At 43.6% G+C, this 12,216-nt stretch overlaps 1 protein-coding gene across 1 annotated transcript in view; it reads right to left on the bottom strand.

Moving 5' to 3' along the window:
- Nucleotides 1-12,216, bottom strand: part of KIF26B (kinesin family member 26B) — a 429,471-nt gene that overhangs the window by 67,810 nt on the left and 349,445 nt on the right. Inside the window, exon 10 of the mRNA XM_032801064.2 lies at nt 3,396-3,555. Coding sequence (XP_032656955.1) covers nt 3,396-3,555 — 160 coding nt within the window. The remainder of the gene's footprint in view (nt 1-3,395; nt 3,556-12,216) is intronic.

Genomic DNA, 12,216 nt, shown 5'->3' with positions numbered 1-12,216 from the left:
CAGATCTAAGCTGGTAAATAAGCTTAGAGGAATTTATGCTAGTATCTCATATTTGAACTCTAAAGTTCAGATTGAGGAAATATACTATGACAGAAGCCAATGTAGCTGAGCTTGCTTACCCCAAATATACATTTGGACCATTGTTTTTCACACTTCATCTTGCAGACATGGGGCTTGATGCAGCACTGAATGGAAGTTGAGGGCTCTCAGCACTTTACAGTGTGGAGAATGGACTCACTTCACTGAGAGAAATGAACATCATTTGTCATTATCCGATCTAAGTTGTGTGGTAAGATGTGTCATAAGCCTGTTATGAGATTTTACAGTATATTGGGGTTCCCAAGAAACCATATGGAGTATATTGATAGGTTGCCATATAAATACCAATTGCTGTTTAATAACACAAATACTAATAGGATGCTTTGTCTGTGTGCTGTTTTATGGACATTTGCTGAGTCCACATACAACACCATACTGTCACATAAGAAAATGCGTGTTAATATTACAGTACCATTTGCAAGTCGTTAGTTCACACATATTTAGACTCACAGCTTACCCTAAACAATGAAATAATGTGTCATTCCAAAGAAAGATAAAACCTCTAAGTTAAACAGGCTAGGCTGGAGCATGCAGAGTGAAAGACGACTCTAAGGCTACATCTTCACTACCCGCCGTATCGGTGGGTAGCAATCGATTTCTCGGGGATCGATATATCGCGCTTCATCTAGACGCGATATATTGATCCCCGAACACGCTCCTGTCGACTCCGGAACTCCACCGGAGCGAGCAGTGGTAATGGAGTCGACAGGGGGAGCCGCGGACGTCGATCCCGCGCTGTGAGGATGGTAGGTAATTCGATCTAAGATACTTCGACTTCAGCTACGTTATTCACGTAGCTGAAGTTGCATATCTTAGCTCGATCCCCTCCCGTAGTGTAGACCAGCCCTTAGAAAGGGGTGTTGTTAAGACACACATCTGAAGGAGAGAGGGAGGGGAGTGAATGTACAGGTTATAACCCCCTTTAGAACAGTGCAATCCACTCCCTATGATGCACCGTGGACACACCTCCTCGCCTCACCTTTCCACTCTGGGGCAATTGCGCTCTTGCTAGGGCATGGAATCATTCTCCCAAGCACAGGGACTCCAATTTCCCTAGCTGTCCAATGAGGTGTGCAAGGGGGGAGAAGCTCCTTCCACTCTCCCACTTCCCCTGCCAGAGCTACAGGCAATCTGGCCCAAACTATGTTAGCGTGTATTCTAATATGAAATTTAAAAGGCTTCTTGGAAAGTATTTTAAGAGGGCTGTGTCTCACTGACAGCTGGCAAACCATTTATGCTTTTCTTTTATCAACAGATTCTGGAGGAAATGCAGAACAAGGAGGAGCTTTAGCTGCTTTTCACCAGATAAACACAAACATGAGCAAGTGTGCTGGCATCTCTGAGTCTATGTAAACCCTAAACAAGTACAGTATAAGAGCTGGGAATCACTGCAATGAGAGCCTGCCAGAGCAGCAAGTAGAAGGCACTTTTGCTGTTGCCTTTCTCTTATGCACGAATTGCAAAGAAAGACAGCTGTTGTACTTGGTAACTATTATATGTATCTATAGTCCTAGCCTAGGGAGCATGACTAACGAACACCCCCTACCAGTTCTTCCCTTCAACCCACAAACATTGAAAAACAGATCACCTTTCTTGTCAAACATATTTTATGCTGCATTTTCAAGTATGACATACAGGCCATTTTCACATCAGAGCTAGGCAAATGCTCCACAAGATGTTCCATGAATATTCAATGATATTTTTAGGAATGTTCATTTGGCCCTTTTGAGTGTGAGTTCTGGTAACACGGCTATTTGTGAAAAACAGATTTTAAGTTCACACAGCCAAATAATCATGGGAAACAAATGTTATATTAGCTTTTCAAAACAAATTCACAACCAGGAACCTGATTACTAGAGTTATGATCATCCAAGCTAGGAAGAAAAACAAAGCCATTTGACCTATGTGACCAGTCACAGTTAAGCTTGAATTTTGAATTTCCAATACCAAGACAAAAATAAATAAAACTTGAGAATAACTTAAAATCATGAATAAATTTGCAAAAAGGATTATCTGTTTGTGGACTCTGGACCGTATGAAACGTGAAATTCATGGAATGAATTATTTGTTATGAATAGCTCACACAACTTTCCCTGATACATCCTCCCCCTGACCCTCTTCAATGTTTCCTTCTGAATGGCAACATTCATCCAAACTCCACAGTATAGGATGTTGACTAGACGATTAGTCTTTGCTTATGACACTAAGACCTGGGAGCTCTAGATGCTGCTACCTATGCTTTATGCACTCTACTAAGAAAGCCATATGATTCACAAAGTCCAAATCATTTAGGATATGGATAAGGAGCCTGTGTGACTGCACACTAATGAATCCAAACTTGCTCTCAGACTCGCAGACATGACAAATGGCTGGAGACAATGATGAAGAAAAATGAAGACAAAACTTATCCTCTACGTACACATTTCCTCTGATTTCCCAGAAGCTAGCTGCAGCAGCACAGGTGAGTTGTCTGGCATGACAAATGGAATGCATCTTTTTTGCAAGCTGACAAAGTGACACTCAGATTCACGTAAGACTAGAAAAAAGTCAGGAAACTTTTGAAATGCAGTAACTAAACCTTGTAACAATGTTGCATTTTCAGTGCGATGCAAGTTTTACCTACTAAGAGAGGCTAAAATCCATTTTAGAAATAGAAAATCATATGAGTTCCAGCTTGCAGTATCCTCCAAATTGTTCCATAAGAGGAGCAAAGTTTATTTCTGTGGAACAAACGGGGAGTTTGGCATTCTAACGCCTCAGATGCCTTGAGATGGCCGCAAATCTTTGAGCACCTCTGGAGGCCAGGACCACTGCACCAATTTTCAGTCCCCGGGGTCTCCATGTCAACATGGCTCTGTCCCTACTGGCTGTTATCTTTGAAACCACCACCACCACCCTTCTTTAGGGGGAGGGAGGATTCACTCAGCGGGATCTGCTTCAGGAAAAATATAATGTTGACCAGGTCAGCATTGTCTTATATGTAGGGAACCCAAACTTGTGCAAGCACCATGTGCAAAGGAGATGGAGAAACTCTGCCCTGAGCATTGGAGGCACAACGTTCGGAACTGAAATCTTTCTGCTCCGTCTAGCTGGCAGAAATCATACAGCCATGGAGCCCTATACACATTTTTCCATTTACTTCAAAGAGTGCTGAATCTGGCCCATAGTTTTCTATCATTCATTTCTCCATCCTTCCTGAGCGCTGCTATTTAACTCCACCACAAAAACAAACAGCTAACACCACAGAAAGGCACTCGCCACCACCCACTATGCCTAACATAGAATATCCCACTTACTTGTATGGGATGTGTTTGCTGCCGTTGACAAGGGCAAGGATGACATTGCCGAGTGCTGACAGCGAAAGACAGAGTCCGGAGCCTCCCTCTCGATTTTTGCTGAGCACTTTCACACAGCTACCCAGGTCAATGAGATGTAAGCGGCTGCGACCTCCGGACACTGCCATAAATGAAGATCGGAAAGAAGGAGAGCAGTTAGTATCGTGCCTCTGATGAGTTACTCTAAATGCAGCTCCAGGAAAGAGAGCTTCCCCCAAAAGCAAAAGGCATTGCTTATCATGACCTATTAAGGGGAAACAGTTCAGAAACCCCATTTCAGTAATGTGAGCAGTAACAAACAGTAGGAGTCCTGTTAACTCATTTCCACCACTCACAGCTGTACATTGTTGTTCATTGCTGACCTGTTTAAAAATTGCTGGCATTAGCAGAACTCACAACTCCTGCAGGCTTCACTCTGTAGGAGTCACTGCTGTGCCATTTTTTTTTGTTTGATTCCTCTAGTCCAGCAGTTCTCAAACTTCATTGCACCGCGACCCCCTTCTGACAACAAAAGTTACTACACAACCCCAGAAGAGGGGGCTGAAGCCTAAGCCCTGCAGTCCCTGGGGGGGAGGGGGGGGGAAAGAGAGAAAGGGAAAGGAAAGCTGCCCCAGAGCTTCTGCCTTGGGCAGGGAGGGCATGTAACCTTAGTCCCCCTGCCCATAGTGATGTCCTGCAAGCAGCCTGCAGCAATCCACTCTAAAAAACAATTCACAGTTGCTGCTGGCAGTCAGAGAGCAGCTGCACTCTGTTGAGCACCGTTGTTGGTCCCGTGAAACAAGCACTGACTGGTGGGACTGCATCATTTTGCAGGTACGGGATGATGAGCCGTGGCTGCAGAACTTTTGAATGCAGAAGGCCACCTTCCAGGAACTTTGTGCAGAGCTTTCCCCTGCCCTGCAGTTCAGCAACACAAAAACAAGAGCTGCTCTAACAGTGGGAAAGCGAGTGGCGATCGTTATTTGGAAGCTTGCAATGCCACACAGTTACCGGTCAGTGAGGAATCAGTTTGGAGTAGGTCAATCAACCGTGGGAGCTGCTGTGCTCCAAGTGTGCAGGGCCATTAATTGACTTTTGCTACGAAGGGTAGTGAGTCTGGGAAATGTGCAGGACATAGTGGATGGTTTTGCTACGATGTGGTTTCCTAACTGCGGTGGGGCAGTAGATGGCACGCATATCCCCATCTTGGCACCAGACCACCTTGCCAAAGAGTACATAAACCAAAAGGGATACTTTTCAATGGTGTTGCAAACGCTGGTGGATCAGAGGGGATGTTTCACCAACATCAGCGTAGGATGGTTGGGAAAGGTTCATGATGCGGGCATCTTTAGGAACTCGGGTCTGTTCAAAAAGCTGCAATCCAGGACTTTCTTTTCAGACCACAGAATGAACAATGATGACGTTGAGAAGCCTATAGTTATCCTGGAGGATCCAGCCTACCCCTTGCTCCCCTGGCTCATGAAGCCATACACCGGCTGTCTGGACAGCAGTAAGGAACGGTTCAACTATAGGCTCAGCAAGTGCAGAAAGGTGGTTGAATGTGCCTTTGGTCATTTACAAGGGCGCTGGAGAAGTTCACTAACAAGGTTGGACCTTAGTGAACAGAACATCCCCATGGTTATAGCTACCCGTTGCGTGCTCCATAATATCTGTGAATAAAAGGGGGAAATTTTTCCGCAGGGGTGGGCAGTTGAGACAGATTGCTTGGCAGCCATTTTTGAGCAGCCAGACACCAGGGCAATAAGAAGAGCACAGCAAGGGGCGCTGCGTATCTGCGAGGCTTTGAAAAGCTGTTTCAATAATGAGTCATAGTAACGTGAGCTGCTTGTCTGCACTGTGCTTTCCCAAACCTTCACCTGCCTTGTATCACCGTCCTTGTAAAGCCAACCCCGCACCCAAGCCCACTGCTTCTACTCAATAAAGAACATTTATTTCTCAAATCCATTTACTTTATTTAACAAACATAAGTAAAGAGGGAGAATAGAAAAAAAAAAAGGTAACCTTGGGGAAAAGGGATTGTAAAGTTGGAACAGGAGAAACATTGTTAGCTGTGTAACATAATACCTTATTCCAGACCATCAAAGGTCTGTGAATGGGCGACTTCTGTTCTTTGTACCATCCCCGAGTTAAGTGAAAGGGGTAATAGACATTTCGCCCACACTTCAGGAAATGCTTGTGAGAGGGTGATTCTGTGCCAGGGAATGCTGGCTGGCTGTCCACGGTCCCCCAAGAGGGACTTTACTCTCCTGCTTCTGTTCCTGCAGTTCAACCAAATGCCTCAACATGTCTGCTTGGTCCCTCATAATCGGAAGTATCTCATCCTGCACCACATGCTCTTGCTCATTGGATGCTTTCTTCCTCTCCATGTCCACGTCTAACTTCTTGAACCATAAATCCTCCACGCTCTCAGCTCTGTGTCAGCTGTCCTGGAGGCATCCATTATCTCGGTGAACACGTTCTCCCGTGTTCTCTTTCTCCTCCTCCTAATCACCAGAAGTCTGCTTTCAGGTGTTGATGACACGCTGAAGGACACATTTCCAGCGGTCAGTCATGGGGAAAAATAAAGGAGCCATTGTGCATGAATAAAATGTTTCCATAACAAGGCCATTTTCATAAAAAAATCCAACTTTATTACACTAGGTGCAAGCCATAACATAATCAGGGTCTGTAAACGTTCATGGTGCTCTTTTGCTGCTCCAGCCATGGTGAGTAGGCCCTCCCGGGTCATGGGTGACCACACTTTTAACGAAGTTTATGACAGGCTCATGTCAGGAGCAGAGGTAGCTAGTTGAACAATCGCCCCTCCCCATAGCACCACAGGAAGCTGTTTATGAAATGGGGGGCGGGGGTGATGGAGACGTTTTCATTCCCAAATAGCGGAATCTCTTATGTGGGTCCCCAGTCCCCTATCAGCCACTTTAAAGCACTTACCGACCCATGCCAAGCACAGTAAAGGCACATTAGCGGCCACATGGTTTGGCGATCTGGAATGTGTGTCTGTATGTGGGGGCAGGGAGTCTACATACCCTTTTTTCTTGTAAGAGCACTTTTAATGAGAACTTCCCCCATTTCCTATGTGATATCAGTCTCCTGAGGATAACAGAGGTGGAAAGGAGGATGCTGCAAGCATCTGAGTATTGACCCAGTCCTTATGCTGCTATGTGTGTACCACAATGATGACAGCAGAATTAATTCAGGAGTTGCATGGGAAAGTGTCCTGCCACGGTGGAAGAAATAAGACTGCTCTGCCCAGAAACCTTCTGCAAAGGATTGTATGAAAGTTTCCTAGAGATATCCATGGAGGATTCCCACGCTAACCCAGTCCACATAAACAGTCTTTTCTGGGGGCCACCATCTGCGTAGCTGGAGTGGCCTCTTGTAAGCAGAGAACCACAACATTTCGCTTTTTCTTAACAGTAAACATGTAATAAACCCGAATGTGTGTGCCGGTTAAAGTTTAACTGGGCGCTGTAACTGTTGACTCACCAGAAGTGCCTTCCCTGGCATCACAGTTGGTCACCATGATGTCCTGTGACCCACAAGATTCCAGGGTTAAAAATATTTCCTGGCTCTCGGGGAGAATGGATCCACTGCTTGCCTGTCTTCTGTTCGCCTCATCATCATCCACCATATCATCCTCCTTGTTGTCCCTAGACTTACACACCTGTGAGGTGTCTGCATTGCTTGTGGGGGTGGTGGTAGGGTCACGTCCCAGAATCACATGCAGCTTGTTGTAGAACCAGCATGTGTGGGGTTCAGCACCTGAATGACCATTCGCCTCCCTTGCCTTCTGGTACGCTTGGTGAAATTCATTTATTTTCACATAGCACTGCTGTGTGTCCTTTGTGTAGCCCTTCTCCCCCATTCTACAAACGATCTTTGCATAGATGTCAGCATTTTCTTTGCTGGATTGGAGCTCTGCCTGCACAGACTCTTCTCCCCATGCAGTGATGAGATCCACCATCTCCTGTGCAGACCAGGCTGGAGTGCGTTTGAGGCATGTAGTCTCCATGATCAGCTGTGCTCAAGCTGGCATGTTACCAATGCTGATCATGCAGGAAATGGGAAACCAAGAATTCCTGGGGCTTTAGCCGGGGACGGGCTGTTTTCTGTGTACCTGGCTGCAGTGCAGCAGAGTTGAGAATGATCTCCAGAATGGTCACATATGAGCATTGTGGGACACCACCTGGAGGCCAATTAAGTCAAATTACACAATACTGCGTCTGCACTACATCACAGTTGACCCATGAAAATCGAATTAAGCATTTCGCCTCTCACAGAGGTGGATTACAGAAGTCAAAGTTAGAGGCGACTTAGGTGGATGTAAAGGACCCAGTAATGTAGACACATACATTAACAGGTTGACTTAAGATGACTTCCTTCAACCTAACTTTTTAGTGTAGACCAGGCTTAATAGACAAATTTCACAGATTTTGGGAGTACAGATGGAAGGAAGGAAGGAGAGCTCAAATTTTGGCTCTACCAGTGTTAACAGTACTGCTTTAAACTGTAACTCTGCTCTACAGCCAAAATGCTTCTGAAATAAATGTAGTCAAACTTTACTAATTCTGGGTCACTGAGAATGAAAATGATGCTTAAAATTGTTGATTGGCTCTAGTCTAGCTGTTGGGCTCCAGACTACAGCAGTGGAATCTCCTGGCAGGTGATGTTAGGGTTTCCATGTTCCGTGACCGTCAAAAGGATCTTGTCCCATTCTTCTTCATGGAAGGTGATCTTGTAGCCTGCAACAACATCGATGGTGTGATGGCAGCCCTCAACATCGTTCACGATCCAGATGAGTGGAGACTGTTCATTGGTTCATCGAAGACGAGTCTTAAAGCTGTTTTGCTGCATAATGGCAATGTTTTGCCATCAATTCCAGTTGGTCATGCAGTCCATATGAAGGAAACCTATGACAACATGAAACAACTTTTGAGGTGCATAAACTATGACCAACATCAGTGGCAGCTTTGTGGCGATTTGAAGGTTGTTGCTCTCTTGCTTGGTCTGCAGACTGGATACACAAAGTACTGCTGTTTTCTCTGCGAATGGGATAGTCGTGCAAGAGATTCCCACTACATAAAGAGAGATTGGCCACTCCAACAGTCATTGGAGCCTGGGAGGAAAAGTGTTCAGCATCCACCACTTGTTGAATCAAGGAAGATTTTGTTACCACCCTTACACATCAAGCTGGGTCTGATGAAGAACTTTGTCAAGGCCATTGACAAAACACAAGCAGCTTTCAAGTACCTCCGTGGAAAATTTCCAAGGTTAAGTGAAGCTAAGATAAAGGAAGGTGTCTTTGTTGGTCCTCAGATTCGTGAACTTCTTCGAGATGATGCATTTGACCATGCACTGCGTGGCAAGGAAAAGACGGCATGGAAAGCCTTCCAGTTAGTGGCAATAAATTTTCTCGGAAACAACAAGGCAGACAACTACAGGTTGTTGGTGGAAAACCTCCTCAAGGCATACAAAAGCCTTGGTTGCAACATGTCACTAAAGATACATTTTTTGCACTCTCATCTAGATTTTTTTCCACCGAACTGCGGAGCAGTGAGCGACGAGCACGGCGAGCGATTTCACCAGGACATTGCAACAATGGAGAAACGCTATCAGGGCAAATGGAGCCCATCAATGCTTGCAGACTATTGCTGGACAGTGACAAGAGATGCTCCATTTAATGAATACAAGAGACAAGCCAAGAAGCGCCGAGTAGACACTGAATAGGACTAAACTATGTACATAATAGTTTTTTGCCTTTTGTTTCATAATAAATTTTATTTATATAACCCTTTTGCTGATTTTTAAAGTGTTACATAAACAGGACAGGTGAAATATTATCATGTAAAGCAACCATAAACACATGAAAAGACCTAGGTTTACAATTTATGATTAAAACTCTACTATCTACACAATATACATAGACATAAAATGTAAAAACTTAAATATCTTAGAAACAGTAGCCAATCAGTTGTTTTAATTGTCATATTTGAATTCAGCACATCAAAATACATAATAAATACCACATTTTATCTCTGAAGCAGACGACTTCTCAAAAATCGTAGACCAGTGTAATTCTACCCTGAAAAGTAAATCTGTAAAAGCAGCATCGTACAGTTTCGGCATTTATTGTGCCATGCTGATTTCCTATATGTTCAGTTTACAAGTTGGAAGATGCATTTTCAACCTGACAGCCCTGCAAACTCTACTTGAAGTTAAGTGCTTTACAACACAGGCATCACCACCAGAGATAATGGTTCTGCAGCTAAATTATGACCATATTTGCACTTGTGTAATCCCATGGTCTTCAATTTAAACTCTCAACTGCTCCTAAATAAGCACATTAATCTTCAGTACAGCATACAAGTGAAACTGAGGCTACAAGCTCTCTTGTAAAACTTTGTACCAGTGATGATGCACTGGGAGAAAGGAACTTAGCTAGACTTTCCCAGGTTGAGTATGAAGGACTTGTGGTTCTACAAGTAACATTTTCGCTAGTAAAATGAGCAGAATTAATATGGAGTAATCAAGACACAAGCAGGGAACCACTGCCAGTTTTACAGAATCACTTTTCAGGATATAGCAGCATTTTAAAGTAACCACAATTTAAAGTACAATTAAAAGAACTGTTTACAGTCAGATTATTTTCGTAAATATTGTCCCTGTTATATTTCAGTGTTCAAGGTGAGGAGTTGTATTTTGTACTAATTTGTGGACTGTTATATTGTAAAGCCTGCAGCAAACACCGAAATAGTAATCCTGCCATACCATTTGATAAATGGACTTGCAGCAGGCTTCATGAATGAATGCAGTATATAGGGACGGTGTGGTGCCTGCGGCTTGAGGAACTGTGGTACTGTGCGTGGTTACTACAGAGATGCAAAAAAAATGTCATTTGAATATTTTATTCAATGACAAATGTCATTTTAGGTCTACTGAAATTATTCATGAATTCAGATCAAATTCAATAAATAGTTTAGGCCAACAAATGAAAACAAATTTTAAAAAATTCAAAATATTTTGTTTTGACATCTTTAAAACAAAAATGCTTTGACTTTTTGTTTCAAAACAACATTTTGTTTTGAACTTCAGCTACATTTATTTAAAAAACAAACAAACAAAAAAGGATAAAAACACTCAAAAATTAGACCAACTCCTCCCCCCACAAATTCCTCTTGGGTCAAACAGACTGAATCAAAGACTGAATTTTTAGCTGCAGTTTATCCATCAAGACCTAATCACTATTGCTCTGACTTATTTTGATTCAATGAAAGGCATGGAGGTTGATTAAAAAGGAATGGCTGGCTTATTGGCTTTATGGACACATGGGGAAAAATGCTATTGGTGAGAATGTAATAGCTTTACGATGGGATCCTTTTAGAAAGAATAAAGTTATCAGTGCAGCAGCATACAGAAGAGGTCCGTGGTTAAAAATGAAAGTAAAAATGGCCACCAATGGAAAAATGGACAGTTACCACTTTGATGAGAAAAGGAGGGGCTTTGAAGTGCATGTGGAAAGGCTGTAGCAATATTTTTATGCCAATGGCACTGAGAATTGTTCTAAATGGTTTATTAACAGACATTTTCTTTCCTGACAGTTTTGTTTCCATTAAATATTAGCTGATATGAACTATGAGGACTTAAGTGCTTATGAACAGGGCTGGCTCTAGGCACCAGCAAAGCAAGCAGGTGCTTGTGGCAGCACATTTGCAGGGGCGGCAGGGATCCAGCATGGGAGCTGAGAACCAACAGGGGGCCCTGGGAGCTGTAGTTCCTTGGTGAGCTCCCTGCCTATAGAGCCAGCCCTGGAGCAGGGAAAGAACTACATTTCCCAAAATTCCCTTGACAGTGATCAACAGGAAAGGGAGGGAGGGAGATAGCTGAGACCTCATGCTGAAGCTTGCTGTGAATGGAGAGCTCGCTGCTAGAACGGGGTGGCACTGGGAACAGGAGAACAAGTATGTCCAAGGAGTAGAAGGCTTTGGCCCAGACATCCCCAGACTGGATTAGGGATACTGGTGTGACTTCACCTTGCAGCCCCTAAAGAAAGAATTGGGTGGACTAAATGGGCAGTACCCCTCTCTATCTGAAGCCTAGAAAGGGAGGTACGTGGATTCCACTAGAATTTAAAATGAAAAGTAAGGGAGGGGAGGCTCTGGACCTGGGCAGCTTTAGGTACAGTACCAGGCTCGCAGGAGGATTTCCATTCTGAGCCATGGAAGCAGAAATTGACTTTTCCTTTCCAGATTGATCCAATATTCAGAAGGAATCTAGCACCTGCCTTCCAGATTTGAACACCCTCAAAATTCAGACGTGCTGAAGCTCAATTTGGGCAATTGTTACTTCATTTCTCCCAAATCAAATATACTGATCTACTGTAACTTGTTGTAGAAAAAGTAGACAAAATTGAGCAAGGAATGCTTCCCAGTGATTATTAGGACTGGAATTGCTATTTCCAATAGCCTCTGCCTTTTTTTTTGTTTTGTTTTTAGTTTTATTTGTTTAAAAGGAAGACAGTGATATTGCATTGGCAAATTCCCCATAGAAAGAAAGAGTGGAAAAAAAGAATACTAAGGCACCTCGACTTTTCCTCATTTACGTAGGAAAGTCTTATAATATGCATCCAGATATCCTCCAATCGCACAAGCTGAAAATTGTTCCACTTTACTGCAGCTCTGTAACCATATGGGAACCAATCCTGTCTGTGTTCTGTGCACATCCAAAATTCCTGCTGAATGACCCACCCTGGGAGCAAGTTACCAGTGACCCAGGGCTGGGGCAA

The sequence above is a fragment of the Chelonoidis abingdonii genome, chromosome 3 (assembly GCF_003597395.2).
Source record: "Chelonoidis abingdonii isolate Lonesome George chromosome 3, CheloAbing_2.0, whole genome shotgun sequence".
Classification (NCBI taxonomy): domain Eukaryota; kingdom Metazoa; phylum Chordata; order Testudines; family Testudinidae; genus Chelonoidis; species Chelonoidis abingdonii.
This window is presented reverse-complemented; position numbering and strand designations above follow the sequence as displayed.